Source organism: Cyanistes caeruleus, chromosome 7 (assembly GCF_971803275.1).
Source record: "Cyanistes caeruleus chromosome 7, bCyaCae1.hap1.1, whole genome shotgun sequence".
Lineage (NCBI taxonomy): Eukaryota > Metazoa > Chordata > Aves > Passeriformes > Paridae > Cyanistes > Cyanistes caeruleus.
The window spans coordinates 17,532,497-17,547,454 of NC_141707.1; the positions used below are offsets into that span (position 1 = coordinate 17,532,497).

The 14,958-nt window shown below is 38.1% G+C and overlaps 1 protein-coding gene across 8 annotated transcripts in view; it reads left to right on the plus strand.

The window, feature by feature from the left end:
• The window catches only part of PDE1A (phosphodiesterase 1A), a 198,936-nt gene that overhangs the window by 171,719 nt on the left and 12,259 nt on the right, over nucleotides 1-14,958 (plus strand). For all 8 annotated transcript variants that reach the window (XM_086897587.1, XM_086897594.1, XM_086897589.1 and 5 more), the window contains 5 exons: nucleotides 133-234; nucleotides 354-474; nucleotides 4,330-4,411; nucleotides 5,545-5,665; nucleotides 7,408-7,592. In XM_086897587.1, the coding sequence (XP_086753713.1) occupies nucleotides 133-234; nucleotides 354-474; nucleotides 4,330-4,411; nucleotides 5,545-5,665; nucleotides 7,408-7,592 (611 nt within the window). The remainder of the gene's footprint in view (nucleotides 1-132; nucleotides 235-353; nucleotides 475-4,329; nucleotides 4,412-5,544; nucleotides 5,666-7,407; nucleotides 7,593-14,958) is intronic.

The following is a 14,958-nucleotide window of genomic DNA, read 5'->3' on the forward strand; positions in this document are numbered from 1 at the left end:
TGCTTTTTAAAACGTAATAAAACCCATGATGTTGTTTTGAAAGTTATAAATTAACAAATACTGCTTAAACAAATGTACCATACATAGAATAAATGAATTTTAATCAGTCATTTTGCTTTTAATTATTCTTAGGGAGTTGCGTAGCTTGGTCATTGAGATGGTCTTGTCTACAGATATGTCGGGTCATTTTCAACAAATTAAAACAATGCGACACACTCTACAGCAGGCACAGGGGTAGGTTATTTTCCATTCTGTTCATTATCTGTAGTCTTTCAATGAGCTCATATTCAAGAAAAGAATTTAAAGAGTTGCTTTTGTTTTGAGATAATTGGAGCATGTCCTTGAATTGACAGGGTAGACAAAGCCAAAGCCATGTCTTTGATTCTACATGCAGCAGACATAAGCCATCCAGCAAAATCCTGGGAACTGCACTACCGGTGGACCATGGCCCTGATGGAAGAATTTTTTCGACAGGTGCCATTTTTAAAATCCTTTAATAAATTTAGTTCAAGAAGCAATGGTTACATGACTGAATATTTTTTAAGTCTTACAGCAAGGTTGCTGTTGGTTGTGATTGACAAGCATAGTCAGTAGTATATATCCTTTATTCTTCATACATACCACTGACATTAATTCAACTTTTATGTGTGTGAATAAGACAAAATGGTTATAGCTCTCTATCTATTTCAGTTGATATCAGTATTCTGAGTGTTGTCGTGGGGTTTTTTTTCTTTCAATTATAATATAACTTGTCAAGCTGTTTTCATTCTGTAGACAGAGATTTATATATGCTTTGAGTTATAAAGAAGCAGAAGGATAGGATGAGAGAAAATAGGAAGAATCCATGTTCAGCAAAGGAGGCAAAAAGTTGTCTCCATTCCACATGTCAGAAAGCCCTTCTATTTCTTTTCCTTGCTAGTATTTGCCATGCATATACCACATAGATCTGAAGGTGTTGCCTTCATAACAGCCTAATCCAAAGCCAGAGGTTAGACAGTACCATCCTGTTAATGCAGGGACCATATACCCTAAACCAAAAATGTAGACACACCATTGTGAAAGCCTTTTCATTTCTGTGAGGTACTGAATTCCAAGAGAAAACCCAGTAGATCTTGGTGTCACTGCTGTCCTTTTTTGATTCACCTCAGCAGGCAAAACAAAAAACATTTCTCCAGAGAGAAAATACTCTCCCCGTAATCAATATTTGCAACCATGCACATTGTCAGCATAACAGCTACTGAAGTACAATTGATACTCAAAATTCAGTTTAGGAATGACAGTTTCTAGACTGATGCACATATTTTAAAAAGGGTTAATACAGATCAGGGAACAGTGTATGTCTTGCTCAGCTCGATTGTCTTAATTTTACTATATATTGACATTTTCAAATCAGAAGCATCACACTGGAAAAAGGGACCAGAGAATAAAAAAGAAAGTATGTTAAACCTTGAGGTTGTTAGACCCATCTACTGTATAAGGTTCCTGCTCAGGTCCTGGAGAATCTGCACATGAATTCTCAGTAGGGAGCATCAGGGCATCCCTGACCCTGGGCTTTGCACTGGGGAGGCAAACTGGAGAGCTGGTGCCTTAATATAAATAATGAATGGGCTGAGTTTTTTGGAAATAATGAGCAGTCATGAGTTTGTGTCTGCTTCTGTCGAGGGAAATGTTAAGGATTTTAAACTTGAGAGCAAAAAGGAGGAGTGGATTGCCCAAGCAAAAGTCATAAAATGGCAACTGTAAGAACATTTTAGACACAGAGAGACAGACTAGGCAGGACCCATGGGACAGTGAGGCAATGTGTCCAGCCAAGTGGAGGTAGCATCAGCAGTAAACAGTACCACACTGGCCACTGAATGCATAGGACCAGCTAATGTTTTAGTTATTCCTTTATCTATTCACTAGAAGAAGTGACTGGATCCCAAAGAAGCTGCTCAAAATCTCGAGAAGGCATTTAACAATAGAACAAGTACAATTGTATATGTGGTTGCAACTCAGCAGTATAACAAATGAAAGTCTTCCAGGCTGCAGGAGAGTGTATAAGAAACAGAATTCTTTCCATGTACTGCTAAGGACTGTGTGTGTGGAGTTGTTCCAGCACTTTCAAAGTGTGATGAAGTATCAGCACATATATAAATGCGCTGAGCAGTGAGAACTCAGTAGGTCTCCTACTTCCTAGAGGATGCACTAGCTTGTTGTGCATTCTCTGGTCTGTTGATCTGAGCCTGTGTGATAGAAATTTCCAGGATTTCCAAATCTGTTCCAGCCAAGATGAAGTAGTCCAAATGTATATAAAACTCCTTAATTCCTCCTCTTCTTTTCTTTAAAGATAGTAATTCACCTACTTCTGTGCCTAATGGGAAAAGCAGTAGATTCTGAAACAGCTGATGCAAATCCAATGCTTTCACAGGTAGCTTTCAAAGTATGAGCACCAGCAAAAAAATAAACATTCACCTTGATGAAAATGTTGTTAACTAGAGCTAATGGTTAAAATATGTGCCAGTGTTAACTTCAGGAAATAAAGCCCAACAACACTCTAAGTTTAAAAGTAACAGCTGCAGAAAGTATATTGTAATACCGAGGAAAATCTGAGTTACTTGTTTAAAATGGAAGTACAGCCACCCATCTCAAATCCTTAAAATTAGAGAAATAAATAGTTCAGGTAACTCAATGAAATAGCACAGTGCCTATAGCACTCTACAGTCAGTCTGAATAAATCCAGAGACATTAAAAGTGAGTTAAAAATGAGTCCAGGGCCCAGACAAAGAATTTTTTTTTACTGTTTGATTTCCATCTTGTTTTTAAATCTCATTAAATTCTAACAACTAGTTTAAATATCAGTACTGTGTCCATTATTACAATTTACAGTAATCTTAGACTCAAGTGACACTTAAGTATTAATCATTATTATGTTGATTGCAAATTAATTCATAATTGGAGTAGAGAGCTACTTGAAAACAAAAAAAAAAAAACAAAACACAACTAAATTCATCCATTATTAGTGTGGAATTTTCTCTTTTTTAATACCTTTAGATGAGAAGATTGCAAAATTAACATTACTTTAGAAATCCTGTATTTAACCATGGCTGAAATAGTTAGAACTACCCCAGTTTATATGATATTACAATCTGGCCCCTGTATTTACATGGAGGTGCCACTCCCACTGCTGAAGTAGCAGGTCTTCATGTGTTCTTCCACACTCCGGGCTCATATTATTAACACTTGAATATAAAACTTAACGGCCTTAGTGATAAAACTCTCTCCGCTATCACATGAAATGCAATCTGTGAGTTGCATCTGTTCCTGTGGCTGGGTTGGTTTTACTGCTTTTGTGGTCCTAAACCTTTCCCAAATGCACTTCAATGATACATGATAAAAAGACTAAGGAAGGTTGATACTGCCCCCTTCATCCATCAGTTTCTATTTTCCCAGTTTTTCTTGGAAGAATGGTATGTTTATGCAGTGCTCCCCACTGAATGATCATCTAACAGCCCTCTCTCCATGACAAATACTTAGGTTTATTTGACTAGAAAGACTAGGTTTTCCTGTATCTGTAATGTCAGTGCTTCTGGCAGCCAGGGCAGCAGCAGCAGAAATTATAACCTCCTCTGAAAGACATCTCTTCAGGGTTTTTAGTTCTGGGGTTTTTTTGGTGCCACTGGACTTGACTTTTTGAGGTTTTGCAAATCAGTTGGTCTACCATGCTGAAAATGGAAATACACCCTCCTGCCTGTTAAGACTTGCAACAAAAAAGACTCCTCTAATCTGCTAAGAGCTGAAAAAATTTCAGAGCTAGGTTGTACAAATCATTCTTGTAAATTAAACTGAATTTGTATTTTTTTGTGACTTCAGCAGTAGAGAGTAATGCCTGCTAGTGAGAATGAGTTTGAGTCAGTTCTTGACCCCACCTGAGTAAATCCACTGGAGGATTTTTACATGCTGAATGAACCAGTGTAATAGAAGGACACATTCAGCATTTGGCATACTGTTACAAACATGTCTAAGTATCTCTAGTCCCATTACATCTGGGATCAGCAGAATCAAACTGTGAATACAAGGACTTCATATATTTTAAATCTCATTGGCAGATGCCTTGCTGTTGAGAGCTTGATCACATTAATGTTCTTTACATAAAAGTTGCCAAAAAGTAATCAGAATTTAGACTCTTAATCAAAATTTGAAGATATGAAGATTTGTCTCCTACTTGTTTTTATTTAGGAATATAAATTAAGTGATCTGTTGAATAAATACTAAGAATATTCAGATTCCTTTGTCTCTCTGTCCCTCTATCAAATACATGCTTATAATATTAAACATTGTTGTTTACAGGGAGACAAGGAGGCTGCTTTAGGTCTTCAATTTTCCCCCCTTTGTGACCGCAAGTCCACTTTGGTAGCTCAGTCTCAAATAGGTAATGACAAACGGTGTTTTTCTTTCTTTTGTCTCTGTATTCACAAAACATTTTCATTTGCCAGTTTTGAATTTAAATGTTCAAAATTCCATCCTATGGAAGGTATTTCTTTGCACCTATCCGTTCACAAAACTTGTGTGCTTTTACAGCTGGTCTCAAAAGAGCATGATGTAATTTCACCATGTGTGCAGAAGGGGTAGGAGAAGGATTAACCAAGGTTAATCAACTTAAAGCTAATTAATTAATCAGCTCTCTGGACTGCAAGCAAGCCTGTCAGTGTCTCAGGGTTAAACTACAAAGGGTCAAGCCTCCCTGGGTTGACAAGGACCACTGCAATCTGCCACTTTACATATCCTTTATTCCATTTCACTGGGAGTTTGGAGCCAGTATGCTTGAGCATCATATCTACTGCAGGAGAGAAGCTGGATCCTAGACTGAATCCCTGTTGCTCACTTTCACACTGTGTTGCATGGTTAGAGCATGAAGACATCTGGAAATCCATTGCTAGCTCATGTTCTAACATATTTTTTTTCTGTTAAGTGCTCAGTAGAGAATAATGCTTCATTCTCTCACTGTGTCATCCCATACCGTGATGAGCACTTTAGAATGTAAAAGACATTGTTCAGAGCTGACATCTCAGAACTGTGGGATGAATGCTGTCTCCTAAGGATATTACTTGTTCTCTTCACTGATTTGACAGAACCCTCCTACACACTGTGAAATAACACTTTACCTCCACAGAATAATAAACAGCAATTTGAAATATTAACTCCTTGGCAAGAAGCTCCGAATGGTAAAAGTGACAGCCTGACTTGTAGCACTCTGGCTCAACAGTAGCTTCCCTTCTATTCAATAATTAATACTCGTTTTGAATGGTAGGTGTGTTCTGCAGTGCATAAAATTTACAAGAAAAAATAATGAAAAGCTGTAATTATTAATATCTACTTATATCTATGCAGCTTCAGGTGTTTTTTTTGTTTCAATTGTACTTTTTTCTCCAAGACTATACTGGAGGTATCTAATATATTGGGTTGGGACTACAGTTAGATAATCAGCCCAATAGCAAGTATTAATTTTTAGATTTGAGACTTGTGGAAATGTAAAACCTGATTTTCTCTCTTTTCCTTTATTAGGTTTCATTGATTTCATAGTAGAACCAACATTTTCTCTTCTTACTGATTCAATGGAGAAAATTGTTATGCCTCTTATAGAGGAAGCGACAAAATCTGAGAGTCCTGCATTTGGGACCCCTGGGTATGAATACACTGCTTTGTTATTGAACTAACATAATAATCATGATAATGTGATTCTCAGAGTCATCTTGGTGATTTGAAGCTGGGGAAGTAACAAACAGCTGTGCAGTATTGCCACCCTGTGGGGCTGCGTTGTACTTGCAATGTGCTATTTTACTCCATTGACTGAGCAGTTGTACATATAAAAAGGCAAAACCCCAATAATCATCAGAATAAACACATACAAACCATGACATTTATTTCTACAATTTTTTAAATATAATCCTTGCAATAAGCTATTGAAATTTCTGTACCTATAAAGCAAAGTAGCCACGACAGTGTAATCTGAGTGTCTCCTTGCTGAAAGCATTGTTGAATAATCAGATACTGCCTTTACAAATACTGCCTCTGTTATCACATTTCATTTTAAAGCTGTAATCTGAGCTTTCACTGTGGTTACTAAATGATAACTTTGCAAGGCAATTTTTCATTTGCTAGACATCAGTTAGATTTCAGTAACAAAAGGGTGAGCCTAGCTCTTTCCTATATTTCGCTTGCTAGAAGCAAAAGTTGCTAGAAAGTAGGTATTTATGATGGTGTTCTTAGTGTTTTGGGGAACAGTGCTAAACTAAGACATTACTGATAACACATTTGTTTACATACTCCTTCACAAACGAGTGATTAGCAGCTGCAAATGATTAGCAGCTTCAGGCTTCATTTTTGGTTGATGTTCATGACTGAATAGTAAATGAAAAAAGGCTTATGATCCAGCAAAACTCCATGTGAGATGGAGGATAAAGGGATTTTTTTCTTTGTATGGAATCAAGTGCCACACTTCTGAGTGTGGAGAGTGGAGTTCTGAGGAGAGTGGAGTGCCTATAGCATGATAGGAAATGTCTGAGCCAGAGAACTGCTCACTCACTACTGCGTGGACACCATGAGATGGTGCCTGGAAAGCATTAGAATTTTGGCCTGTTCTTTCCATTGTATCCTATTCAACATCTCTGGAGCACATGGATCTCACATTTAACTCTTCTAGTGAAATTCTTGTTGGTATGATCACTGCAATTATTTTCTGATTAATGGAAACCCATTTGTATGCATATTAACATCTGTCTGTGGTACCAATGAGATAAACCATGCAGCAAAGTTGAGTAAACAAAACCTATTAAGACATGAGTATCTGTTGGAAATAGGTCTTATTTTTTAATTCTAAGAAAAAAAGAGCATTCATTCTTTTTTCCCCCACCTTTCCCACCATATATACATATGGATGATTTTATTCCTACTTACCTGTAGGTGTAAAGTGGCTGCGGTCACTGGTAAGCAGATTTTAAAGCCACTTAAATCTTGCTTTGACTACACTTTTGAAGGTTTGTAGCTTGAAGAGAATTTTCAGTTCAAGCAAAACTTACCTGTCATATACATCATGTCTTCCTTTTTTTAAATGGGTAAAAAAAATAACAATCAGATGTCTTTCCTGTGGGACCCAAAGATACCATTAATCATTCAAAAATACAGCTTAGAAGCTGCTCAAAAAAGGCTGTGTAAACATTCTTTTAAGAATTGGATTACAAGTAGTGTATTTTCATCTGTCACATATTTTCAAGAATTCTCTGGAAAATGGTCAGCAGGACATCTTGTATCTTAGGCACAGTCTGGTAAAAACTTTTTTCATATTAGTTCCAAAGCAACTTGATTGTTTGCATATTATTAAAATTGTCTGAGTGTGTTTATAATTTGGAGTTTTTTTCCCTTGTCCAGCCAAAACAGTTTGGGAGGAGTAAGCAATGCTGAAGCACAAAGACGACCTGGGTTTAAAAGTACAGGTGATGGAGGAGCTCATGCAGAAAATTCTCTAGCAACTGTAGACCTAAGGGGCTTCAGGGACAACTTAATGAAGATCATTCAAGCAAACAAAGAAAGATGGAAAGAATTGGCAGCAGAAGGTATGATATGTTAAGGTGGAATGTTTTTATAGGTTACTACCTAAGATCTCACCAACTTTCATTTTTTTAAAAATTTCTATCAACCTATAAAAATGCATAGTTGTTTTGTACTCATATATTTTATGTCTTAATGTTTGTTTTAGATGCTCCTGTTTTTGCTCTCCCGGGAGGTCTAAAGTGGTGTAGGTGGTTAGGGGATGAGTGTAATTGTATAGCCTTTGCAATCAGGCTCTGTGCTGCACAGTTTAGAGGTTTGGTTTAGAAATGTGCATTCTTGCACTTTTAATTGTAACTGATACTGACATCTGCTTTAAATGCCAAAATCAACAATTCAAAGTGGTGTGTGCTGCCACATTACTTCAGAAATGTAAAAAAAAGTTGTACTCTGCTATCAGAAATGCTATTTGTTCCCCACTGTATGGAAAATTCAGTATTGCAGGCTTCTTGGAACTATGCTGTAGGCAATTATTTAAATGACCCAGTGGATCTAAAGATTTGGGCAACCACTGCATGCATTAGACCCAAGCAAGCCAAAAGTGACTCTTCATTTGCCAGCAGATAGTTAATAAAGCCAGACCTGCACTGAGCATCTTAGTTCATCAGCCATATCTGGAAGTTATCTGAAATTACAGTTACCTGAGTGAAATACTTTTCAATCACCTGATTGATAACTGTTAGAAAGAGTTTATAGCTTCAACCCAGGCTAAGTGAATGCCAGTTGGGAATATTTTGTCCACAGCCCGTATTATTTCCTAGTAAGTACCTGGAATATTTTAGCATAGCATTTCACTGCTGAGAATGGTCTTGCTGCACATGACCTGACACTGACAGCTGCGAATACTATCCTGGAACCCAGTGCCAGCTTTGTTTTTCATCCCATCATCCAAATCAACATATTTTTTTCCTAAAGAGGTGTCAGACAAGACGAAGAAACAGTGCTGAGCAGTGATAAAATATAATTTAGTGCTAAATTGAAAATGAATATTCTCATTAGGAGGATATTAAGAATAAGCTTCTATACATAAATCTTTTGTGACAAAGGTTTGAAAGAGTCAGGTGGAAGGGACATCTGAAGAGAGGATTCTATTAATATTGTCCCTCTTCATGAGAAGCTTTATATAACCAATTGCTTCTTTTGGTGTTGCTCAACTAATAATGGCTGGTCAAAAGGAAAATAACTGCCCATTTGCAGTGGTCAGTAATAATAGACCATCAAGGCCACTTAGCTACAGTCTGCAGAAATCCAGCAGCCCAGAGCTGGTGTCATGAAAGTTCCTTCAATGTGGTGTAATGGAGAACTTGTTGTCTGGAAGTTTGGCATTTCCAGTTACACAGAGCTAACCAGTTTGATTCTGATTTTTGGTATGTTGTTCTGGAGGTATACAGCGCTATCAAAGAGCACTGCTTCCCCTTGATTTCCAGTGCTTGGTTTTGCTCTATAGATTACTGATACAGTTAGCCCAGTTTTACTGGACTGTTGACAGGCATTGAAAAGACAAAGTTACTTGCAGCAAGAGATTTAAAAAATATTATGGGTAGGATTGTAGTCAATATCAGTGTGAAGCCAAACAAAATCCAGGAAACTCTGTGTCATTAAAGGACATGAAATGATTCACACAAACACCTCTCAGTGTCAGAACAGAAAAGCAGTCTCTTATTCTCTGACTCCAGTATTTACAGATTCTCAACAATGACCAGGGATTGGATAACTAAGTTACCACCTTCCCAAGCACACTGGTCTTGCGAAACGTCCATCAAGAGACGATTCTTAGAAGGAATGTGATAAACAACTTAAGTCTGTAGAACTTTCATGGAAAGTAACTAAAACTATGAAACCATTATCAGAAGGCTTCAATTTCCAGGGCAACAACTCTGGGCATGCTTTGTACTCTGACAGAGATGTTAATGTTCAAGGCTCCATGGATTTTGTTGAGATTGTGGTTGTCCTAACCTCCTTTTCTTCCATCAACTTGAAGAATGAAGCATGTCTAAGTACTTCCTGAACAGAATTATGGAATTGCAGTAAAACCTACATTAGGGAAGCTAATGGGTAAGTGAAAATAGCTGGTGTTGGGGCCAGAGCCTGATGAACAATATTGTCTCTGTGTGATTGTGGCTGAATCTGTTTTTTGAACCACTCTGCGAGGAAAAGATTTATAGAAATCTGCTCCACAAAGAGGCTACCTGCAGCAATGTCTGCAGTTGACTGGAGCATGGCTTAGAGACCTTCAGGGTGCCTGATTAGCCTGTAGAGGAGACCTTGTTAATAATGCAAATATTCTTGAGTACACGTTTATATTTTTTTTAGCAAACAGATAGTAAGGGTTTGTTTTTTTTTTTAATTAACAGCTGTGTGGTGGATTATGTAGGTTTTATGGAAGTTGTCTTTTCCATTCATTCGGAATGGAATGTCTGCATACATAGTCCATACGTGGGCCCTAAGGACTGCTGTAAAAGAGATTTTTAAGTAACAATAGCTTTCTATAGGGCATTTTCTGAGGGAGCACATAATCCTTGTTACTTAGTGGAAAAGGGAGTCTTCTTCAACAGGTCCCATATATCTGCTCTGAAGCTGTATCCTGAAAAGGCTGAGAATCTTTAACCAGGCTGTGAAAAATTAACATCTAGTAAAGAATAAAAAATATTGCAATGCATCCCCCTTCCACTTTAAATTCTTTTCAGATTAACCAAGTCTGACTAAGCTTGTAAGTGAATAACCTGAGTTCTTGAGCTAAAGATATTAGTCCAATCCTGTCTAGATCTCATGCTGCCTTCTCTGACTTCGTGCTTGATGAAAAATCCTTAGGCTGCTTTGGGCATACGTATGAAATTGTGTTTTATTCATAATTTAGTAGGAGAATGTACTGATGAAAGAGGTGTCAGAGATAAATCACTACCAGGTGAAAGAAGTGCTATCATTGTTCCTAGCTAGATAATTTATGACAAGTAACAATTTGCTGAATGCACTGAGGAGGTCAGACATGTGAGGACTGTGTTATGGTAGTAAACAGGCTGGCTCTCAGTGCAGATCTTCAAACACACTTCCTGAGCTGACTATGACAAACAGAGCTTGTGCTTTTGAAGGAGCCATCTGCATTCTTGTCAATGGGCTCTGCAAACACCAGATATTGTTCCCAGTTTAGTTCACAGGCTCAGGAGAAGTTGTCTCTATAAAATGTAGTACTACAAATGCACAAGGAATACAGAAAGGAAACTAGCAACATTCCATATAATTTCCTGAGGGTCACCTGAACTCATGCCAGCTTTTCAGGATAAGGTTACACATGTAGCACTGGTGGGAGGCAGTTCAGCTGGAGCAAGGGCTTCCCTAGCAAGAGCAAGCAACCTGTGCAAGGGACAGCATGCTTTGTTTCTGGAAAGGCCAGTATTAGTAAGGAGAGTGTTTATCTAGCTGTTTGAAAGCCTCCTTAACAGAAGCCTCACTAAATAGGATGGCTCCACTTTGCTAAAAAGGCCATGTCTTGTGTAATTGAGGCAGAGGAGCTCAGTGCTCTATAGCCTTAGGGTCTTCAACCTTTCACCACTGGAGAATTAGAGGAATGTTTCTCAGGCCTTTCAGGGAATGCTGTTAACAGGGAATTACCATAATGATCAAACATCTGGCATTCTAATTTGAAAGCCTTGATGTTTAATTAATATTCCAAGCCCAAATCACCAGATAATCTGTCTCTATTCAACTCAACACAGTGATAAAGAAACTATTCCATCCTGTGCTTTTTTCAACACATATTATTGGTGGCTGCTGCTGTTTGCAGTTACTGTATTGTAGCAAATGGACAGTAAATGTGCTCAGATGTATCTGAGAGGTTCTTTCATTAGAGAATATGTATTCTAAATGGATTTTAAGATCTGAAAGTTATTGACCTACTGAGAAAGCTGTAAGAAGCACAAAACTTGTTGGGAAAGATTTAACTATTATGTAAGATCCTTCATGGTGCACTTCGTAGAACATAATTGTTTACTAGAACACAATTATTTAATATTTTAAAAATACAATGTTTATTCCTTTATTCATACTTAGCTTGTTCTATATAAATGTTCCAAAGATTTACTAATAAAGTTGGTCTGTGCTTGGCAACCTCAGGTACTCTTAAGGGAATGTAAGGGTACAGACTAATAATTGTTTTTGCTGATTTACATGCTTTAATCTCTTCAGTAGATATCATTGCAAATGAAGTTACAGGGATAAAAAAGTATCATTATTTCCTGTTTATAGTGAACAGTAACAGGAACAGACAGCTCAGGACACTCACCTGAGGTCATATAACAACACAAGGGTATGCAGAACAACACACCAAAGGTCCCGCTGCCAATCAAATGAGTCTGTCTTCAGGATAACACAATAGCAGTTGTATTACAAATTTATTGTTTTCATCTTATGCTTATGTAACTCTTCTGAAGAATTAAGTGTTACAGGACCTGACCCAAGCTTGCATTATCTGTATGGAAAGACATCATTGGCAAATGTTGTCCTCAGCACTTTTGGCAGTGCAGCGGGCTGCATGGCTCAAAAGTGTATGCCTGGGATGACTGACCCCATCAAGGTGGGATGAAACATGTGAGGCTGAACAAGCCTCTCACACTGGCCTCTGCTTAATTTTGATGGTAAAAATGTGACAAAATATCAACTAATGCATCTTTGGAGTAGAGATCAGCTTTTTTTAACCCCCATGGGCAGCAATTTTGAATAACAAATGTCTCTTCTGAAAGACCAGTGCATGGCACCTGCAGGCTCCCCTCGGGCACTTTCAGTTCTGCATACTTCCAGTCACAATAACCACAGGGTTCAGTTCCATTTTGTCTGAAATATTTTCTCTGCAGACTCACTAACAAGAAGAGAGTAGCAGCTGCTGAAATGTGAAAATCTGAGAGTGATGATCTGATAGCATGTTAATGTGACTTAGCAGCCGCTAGGAAGGGCGGGCCGTGGGAGGATGTGTGTGACAGTCACAGAAACTGACTGACAGTTTGGCACATGAAATCTACCCTAATGGACGGTTTTAATCTGTTGGAAAATAATCAATTCAAGAGGCTAAAGGAGTCCCATCCAGTATCAGTGACAGCGATTTTAATTGCAGTGCTAAAATGCTTAGGTCACAAGCAGTTTTTGAGCTAATTCAGAAACGTGTTAAGTGGGAAAAGGAGAATTTTTCAGCATGGTCTGAGGAAGTGCAAGGAGAGGGTTGAGCTAAGAGTAGAAGGAAGAAATGTTTGGTATTGGCAATACCCAGTAAATCACAGACTAAGGAATGGTAACTGACCTAATAATGGAACCTGTTAATGGAACCCTGGAGTACACATCAGAGAGCTGGCCCATCCCTGCACATGATAGTCTACATCACTTAAAGCACCTTTTCCCTCTAGCAGGCTCACAGCAACAGTCCCTTCCATTTCCTATCACAAAAGTTCCAGCATTCAAGCCCCTGTGCTTGCAGCTAAACAGCAAAAGAGAAGCAAAAGGTGGAGGTAGCAACCTTAGGAAAACATAAACTCACAAATTATTTTTAACCAAATCCTCTAGTGAAAAGTTTTGATTTAATTAGCTAATTTAGTCTTTGCTACTTTTTCCATGTATGCTTTCACTTGGTTTGAAGTGGTTTTGTATAGTCCTATAACTGTGATGAAATTTGTGTGAGGAGTTGAAAGTGGAAGGAATCAGTATCTAAATAACTGCAATATTTTCTTGGGTTTGAAAATGGCAGGTTGGTTGGGGAGAATTGTGGTTGTTTGGGAACTTTTGGGCATGTCTTTAAACTTACTTAGTAGTTCCAGAGATACCAGGATCAGTCCTCACCTTCTCTGCAAAATTTTGATGCTCTGTCTTGGTCTTTTCATTTTTTCTTTAAAATGGCTGATGTGAGAACATGTCTTCTAGAAAGGTACATTTCCTTCCCATGGTGTCCTTGAGAAACCTTGTCCATGGAAACTTTGCCCTGGTTTCGGTCTTTGTCACTGCTTTCTAGAATTTTGTTTTACAATAAAAAAAGGCTGACAAACCTAGAAATCAAAGTTTTTTGTAGTATGCACAGAGATTCCATGACATCCAGCAGCATTCTTCATTAGAGTCCTCAAATGATTCAATTCTTAGTGAAGATTAACAGCTTTCCTCTCTAATTCAGTGGCTTTCTAATTGTTAAAACTTTCATGTCATCATGTCTTGATGACATGAGTATGTCTTGATGGCATTCTTTACCCTATCTAAGGGTAAAGAATTGTAGCTTATATTCAGCTAATGAAAATATAGAAGCGTGATTGAGCAGATATTTGTTTTACTGAGGTTTACAGTCACTGCCATTAGCTGGTTTGAGATGTCCTGCACATGGCTTTTGTGTTTTTCCTCTCCATTCCTGTGAAATCAAGACATGCTCAAGTGATGCAGTTGCTGTAAAGAGGACTGTGCAGGTCATAGCAGTTGAATGCTCTTTTGTATACTACAGAAAGGTGAGGAAAAGAAAGCTGATGGACAGAACAGAAATCTCCAAAATGGAGTAAAGATTCCTTACCACTTGGACCATGTCCTGAAAGTGTTGCTGCACACATAGGCAGTAACAAACGGGGCTGGTGGAAAGCAGGCTTGTAGTTGATAATACACTGAACCTTCAGGGCCTCTGTGGTACTTTGGGGACACCACAGAATCCTACAGCTGGGGGCTAGAGATCAAATCTTGTGACAGTTCTAGTGTTCCATGGACACTGTAGTCTTTCATTGGACTGATAAGGATTCAGTGCTCCCATTCACTCCAGAAAACAATAAAAAAAAGAACTTAAAGAAATAAGTTAAATTTTCTGACCCCTGTTAAATAAAAAACACAACAAAAAACCCCAGTGACTTCATAAAAAAAGAGTATAATCTGATTAAAAGGAGAGAGGAAAGAATAGTTAACACATTTTGTGCAAATACAAAATTACTCAGTACTAGATATTGACTATTGCTTTATGAGTCCTGCCAGTTTTCCAAACAAAATATTGTGTTAGACTTGTTTTGCCAACAGCCTGAACACAATGGAAGAAGGATACCCTTCTATCATGTTTGTGTCAAATGGCATTGTTCCTTCTCATAAGGGACTGGGCTTTAAGGCAGGACTTCAGAAATGGCATAGGAATACAGAACAGAGGGATAAACTCAAGTCACCCCTAACAGACCGAGTTGGAGAAGCCATTTATTGTATAGAGGAAGTCACATAAATTTTACTGAATAACACTTGGATTCTTGTAAAGAAAACAAACCCAAGAGCTGAATACCACATATACAGGCCTGGCTCCTGGCACTTTCACCAAGTTAAAGCAGAGAGAGCAAAACCAGTAGCAACAGCAGTACATGCCCTAAGTTGACTGCACTGCATACC